Source organism: Austrofundulus limnaeus, unplaced genomic scaffold (assembly GCF_001266775.1).
Source record: "Austrofundulus limnaeus strain Quisiro unplaced genomic scaffold, Austrofundulus_limnaeus-1.0 Scaffold68, whole genome shotgun sequence".
NCBI lineage: Eukaryota > Metazoa > Chordata > Actinopteri > Cyprinodontiformes > Rivulidae > Austrofundulus > Austrofundulus limnaeus.
The window spans coordinates 1,207,250-1,213,224 of NW_013952470.1; the positions used below are offsets into that span (position 1 = coordinate 1,207,250).

At 37.8% G+C, this 5,975-nt stretch overlaps 2 protein-coding genes across 2 annotated transcripts in view; both read right to left on the reverse strand.

Annotated features, from left to right (window-relative positions):
* zbtb17 (zinc finger and BTB domain containing 17) overlaps positions 1-2,249 on the reverse strand; it is an 11,726-nt gene extending 9,477 nt beyond the window's left edge. The window contains exons 1-3 of the mRNA XM_014010385.1: positions 2,098-2,249; positions 359-607; positions 17-205 (exon numbers count right to left, since the gene is read on the reverse strand). Coding sequence (XP_013865839.1) covers positions 17-205; positions 359-563 — 394 coding nt within the window. The 5' untranslated portion in view covers positions 564-607; positions 2,098-2,249. The remainder of the gene's footprint in view (positions 1-16; positions 206-358; positions 608-2,097) is intronic.
* A 2,432-nt stretch (positions 2,250-4,681) lies between these two features.
* Positions 4,682-5,975, reverse strand: part of hspb7 (heat shock protein family, member 7 (cardiovascular)) — a 2,217-nt gene continuing 923 nt past the window's right edge. Inside the window, exons 2-3 of the mRNA XM_014010401.1 lie at positions 5,337-5,461; positions 4,682-5,210 (exon numbers count right to left, since the gene is read on the reverse strand). Of these exons, the coding sequence (XP_013865855.1) occupies positions 5,031-5,210; positions 5,337-5,461 (305 nt within the window). The 3' untranslated portion in view covers positions 4,682-5,030. The remainder of the gene's footprint in view (positions 5,211-5,336; positions 5,462-5,975) is intronic.

Sequence of the window (5,975 nt, forward strand, 5' to 3'; positions counted from 1 at the left end):
TATATATATTGAATACCTGATTCATCAATAGGATCATCCAATGTTATAATAGGTGGAGCTGGACGTGATACAGACTGATATGCAGAGCATGCGTTTATGACTTCTTGCATCTGCAAGAAGTGAGCAACAGACAGCACGTCGTCGAGATTTTGTGGAGTTAAACTCAGTTTGGAAGTGTACATAAAATTCAGGACTTGGCCTAAACCTAAAACAATAATAAGAAAAAAAAAAAGAAGAGGAATGAGGTTAGAGAAGCAAAGCCAGAGTGGCAGACTTAAGTAAATACTGTAATTGTGGCCCATATTAAAGAATGCAGCTTGATTTGGTCAAAMTGTTTCAGAGGTAAAGTGAAACCTGCCTGCCGCGTTACTGATGTCCAAATGCACCACATCCTTCTGATCCAGAAAAAGCGTGCGGAAGTACATACTGCACGCCGCYAGCACCGATTTGTGGGCCTTGAAGTCAACGCCGTCAACTACGAACGTGCAGTCACACAGCAGGCCCTGCTTCCGCTGCCGATTCAGCTGCTCCAGAACCTCTCCGCTGTGCCACGGGAACTCCATCGTCCTGAAGGGATGAGGGTCRGACCGGCTGGCAAACACAGGATCTGTGTGTTAAAGAACAACAAACATTTTCTGATACACTTTAATGGCTGCACCAATGATACAGAATAACATACATGTCAAAAAAATACGACTAAGCTGTTCCTGGCTGAGTTTTAAAGGACCAGTTTTATGTGTTTCTCAGGCATAAATTTAACTACTGTACCATAATAAAKTATCTATGTCACCTTTAGTTGTTTTTAAAATGCTGTTTTTATGTTTAAATAGAAAATAAACTTATCTTCTTATCACTTCCTCTTCCAAACGCCTTGAAATTGGCCTCTGTCTCTTTAAGAACCTAACCAAGAGCCTGCAGGAGTCATGGGCAGGGTGTGTGGGGAGGGAGGTAGGGGGTGCGCTCTGCCATGAGGAAGCTCGGCTTAAAGACACGTCCCAGGGGCATTTCTGCTACCAAAAGGCGTTTCTGGTCCCCACCTGTCGTTTTGCTCCTCAGCACGGCTTCCTAAAAATACTGCAGGATTTCTCAAACATGCATGAATGAGTCAAAGCAAGGCTTTGGGTATGTTTTTTTTATGAGAGTATAACATTATAACACGATATAAAACTCAAAAAAGTTGATTTTACATGATATTGCCCCTTTAAAATCTTCTCAAGCTTTCCTCATTCTGTCTTCTCTGATATATAAGTTGACTCACAGCATCACATTAAAAACACAGTTTTGATTCTATTAAGACAGAAATCTGTCATTTAAGAAACAGTTCGTTTGTTTTGACCCACTCAATCTTAACTGCATCTTTTACATCTTGAATATGGTCCATCTGTGTCTGAGCTCATTAGTGCACATCTACAGGGAGTGTACCCTGAAGGACACAGAGTGCAATCAAAGCAAAAGAACTGTCCAAAGTCCTGTGAGACATGATGTCTTAAGAAAAGGACCCAGAGACAATTCTGTAGCATCCAAGTTATAAAATCTACTTTTCACATTAATGTGAAGCTATAAAATGCGGTTTTACTGCAGTTGTTGTGAAATGAATAAGACCAGCTAAACAAAAGGGTCTGGTTTCGTCGATTACCTTAAATCACCAACATTTTACTTTTGCAAAATAGCTCCCAGCATTTCTAATATCGAATCATAACACAAAATTACAAGACTGTCACAGCAAAGTTTACAACCATATCGGTGTTTATTGTGCATTTAGCAATGCGACGTAACAACACGTTAGCTAACAATGAGCAGTCCTCCTGCACCTGTTCATCTGCTATGCTGTCCCACTAAAATACATTTTGTAGTATACAGGAGAGAGATTTCTGTATAAGTTTAGAAAAWATGGTTTGACAGCGCAATGCATCGATTACAATTCCTCCATCCTCGTAGCTGTTGTATCAGGGATTAATTTAGCGTGCCTACATGCGGCGAGGACAACACGAGACCCAGCTCAGGCCTGTCGTCTCTTGTTGTTTTCTGAGCTAGCTACCGCTTTTCACTGAGTCAGTCGCCGTCACTTTAACAGAAACCGGCCCCAAAAGTACCTACTAGTTATCGTCTCCTTGCTCCGATTTCACACCGCTGAAATACGATGAGTTGTGTAGTTTCAGACAGACGAAAGAACGAACTCGATCGAGCTTTCGGTGATCGATCTCCGTCCCGCAAGCTACACCGCCATCTTGCTTTCTCTGATCGATTGATAGGGACCGGTGTTATACATTACAAACCACCCACGTCACGAAGGAAGCCGTAGCACCAGCACGCGAGGGATTAAATGTTATAGCTTTAAATAACCGTGGAGAATTGTGTTCTTAAATATGTAGAAAAATAGTTTGTYGCGTGTGACTTTCACTCGTATTATAATTTTGAATAAAACGGCCTTTAAATGCGTATGCGACGAAAAGGGTACATTTTTCGACACAACACCAACCAGAAGTCACAACGACGCATGCGCACTGTAAAACACATGTTACATCAATGCTGTCCGCTAGATGGCGCAATTTATACATATAGAGAAAGTAAATAATACAAACACTTCAACTACAATCAAAACCTTTATAATTTTTTGCTAAAATTCTTTATTATTACTAATAATTGCACATTTGATCATTTATTAAATATGTTTTTCTTCCTAGACCAGATGTTGACCTGCCAAAATGAATTATAGTCTGATAAACAACATGAATATAATTTTAAAAACACACTATGTTGCRAATTCAGTTGTATAAATTGTGCACATATAATGCATAGTCTTTGAAATTGTGCCTTTGATAATCTCTTAAAATCACTGCTTTCAAAAGAAGGGCAAGATTATTCACAATTACTTCAACACAAAAAAGACTGAATAGATGTCTCCCCTATCCACTGAATGTTAATTCTGTTTCGTATAGATTTTTGAGAGTTTACCTTGTGGTTGTCATTGGTCACGGGTTGGTACATTTTATTATATCTGGATTTCTTTTTTAATCAAATGTATGAGGACCATTAGTCATGCTTTCATTTGTTTCTTTTCTTCACTGTATAAAAACGGTCCTAGTCTGCTATGACACATGCATTTTAAGTTAATTTGGTGATTCATRGTTGAGATAGACACTAATATTGTCTGCGCCTTTGTCAGCTGGGAAAAGCTCCAACCTCTGTGGCTCTGAATCGTATAAAGTGAATATAAAAACCTGAATAGATGAATGGATGGATGAGTGTGAGAATAAGATTTTGGCACTGAGGTAACTTCCTTCTGCTTTTACCAGTGGTATGTAACTAAGCACAAGTACTTTCTTGCTGTACTTAAGTACATTTTTCATGTATCTGCACTTTACTTAAGTAGATTTCATCATGTGTACTTTTTACTTTTGCTCCACTACATTTTGCATTAAGTATCTGTACTTTCTACTCCACTACATTTCTGTAATGTGTTGAATTACAAATTACATTCATGTCTTGTTGCATTGCTTTTTTTTTTTTTCGTTTAGTTTGAAAGTAATCAGTGGTGAGAGGGGAATTTCTCTAATTGGTCCATTGAATCAATGCAAAGCAGGAAAGTAAAATTAGACCCTCCTTAAAAAAAAGGGCGGAGCGATTCTGCATCACCTGGAGCATCAGCAGCAGCAGCAGCAGCAGCAGCAGCAGCAGCGTGCCCACAATGGATTCCACAGTGGAGGAAATGTGCCACTCATGGCCTTATTTATTCAAGTTAACTGGTTCAAAAAATGACTTGTTGAGATTTGATAAAGGACGATGGTGGCAAATTTACAGCTTCTGTTGTCACGATCTGTGATGATGCACAGAATCACACCAAGTGTGAACAGTGTTGCAGAGGGTCAACACAAACTGCAGCATTGTTCACTAAAATCGCACACCATTGATGTATTTAAAATATACATAGACACACTTCATAATATTGTAGACCATTAGGGAATACATTAAGCAAGTACTTTTACTTTTAATACTTAAGTATTTTTAAAAGCAAGTACTTGCTTTTACTCAAGTAAAAATGTTAATGTGGTACTTTTACTTTTACTAGAGTACATTTTTGTCTGTTTATTTGTACTTTTACTTAAGTACAGCGTTTGAGTACTTTCTCCACCACTGGTTTTTACCCATCATCACCCACACAGAATTTACGATGAAAAATGAACATCTAAATACTCTAAAGTTATTGCGTTATAATATAAAATATCTAAACCAAAAATACATAAAAATCAATTTGAAATAAAAAAAATGCATTATTGTAGCTTGGTTTCCTTGATGTTCGCATAAAAAACAAATATTCAAAGAAAATCAAAATGTGTTGTTCGTGTTTTCTAAATTTTTGCTTGTTTCTATGTGCATGTGCTCATTTGCCTTTGCAAAATATTTCTGGAATAACAGGAGAAATATTAATGAAACCTGTTAGGAAGTAATCATTGGATGGCTACCAGAGCTAATTGACCTCAGGCAACACAAAAATGGCTATAATATAGTTTATTTTACACATACTGAGCTACCATTTGATGTGGTAGTAGCTGAGAGTCATCCTCAACACATACATGAAGCACACTAACAGATAGTGCAAGAGCTGACTCTTTGCATGAGATCTTGCATAATTTCTTCTAACTTTCTCTCCTCTTTCTGAAAACTCTGGTATCAAATGCAGTGGATGATATACTGTACATTCATTTATTGAATGTTATTTTAATCTAGGCAGGCTTTTTGTCACATATTATTAGTGCACATTTTTTTATTATATGTTCTTATACAGAACAGGTGTTTACGTTCAACGATAATTTATCCACACACGTAACATTACACAATAAATAGTTATTTATGAAAAAATAGTAATTGGTTTTTAACAGTACAGAACAGGAGTGAAATGGTGATTTTCACTCCGATCTGTTTACGTAGAGTTAAACTATTTTTGGTAGAAAGTGGCTGAAGTGGAAACAGGACAACATGAGTTAAAACAAGACGTGACGAGTTTGTGGTGAGAAACTTGGCCCCCCACTCTAGATTTTGATCTCCGTGCGGAAGGTCTGTACGAGCTCGTGTTTGGCCGGGTTCCTCCTCGCCCGGACCGTCAGGGTCCCCTCAGGGCCCAGCGATGACGTCACCGAGGTGGGGTCCACATCCTCCGGTAGCTGGCACTTGTGCGTGAAAGTGTTCATGACTGAACCATCCGGAGCCAACTACAACAGAGAGAACAGTGAAGACGGCTGAGTGTGATGTGACGGTGACACTGAGATCTGTGTTTAAACCTATAAATAAATAAATAAATAAATAAATAAATAAATAAATAAATAAACAAACAACACCTTTTCTGCACGAACTTCTATCTGGTTGTTGGATGTCGTGACGATGACGTCCTCAGGGGAGAAGCCTCGAACATCCACTGTAAACTGGTACGAATCATCCAGAGTTTTGACGTTTCCAGATGCACCTGAAAGCAACATCCATGATAAAAACAGGATGTGAGACTGCAGATTGCTGTTACACCAGTATTACGCAACATGGGTTGCATTTGCCTTTTTTTTTAGAATAAATTAGCAGGCTTTTGAGGATTTTTTTTAAACCATAAAATATTCTGATATAGAAAACACAATTATCAACTGAAAGTGAGCAATGCTTTTAAAGGACAATAATTTTGTTTTCCTGTTTTATTCCCTGTACAGTTTTCGCAATAAAAGTATTTCCACATCCTTTATGCTTATTAATAGTTTACTGAAATATCTGGATCAGTTGTGAACAGTGCAGTTGTGTCTTATATAGTAACCGCAGTGAAGTTAGTTTCAAACAAAAAATCCTTATAGACCTTTCATTTCTTTAAAAAAACATTGTTCTCTGAAAGGTTGCTTTAGTTTTGTCTTCCAGTGCTACTTTTAGCTTTTAACAATTGTCTTCCTAATGTTAGCTTTTAGCTTTAGCTTTGCATTTTTCTACATTTTGTTATATAT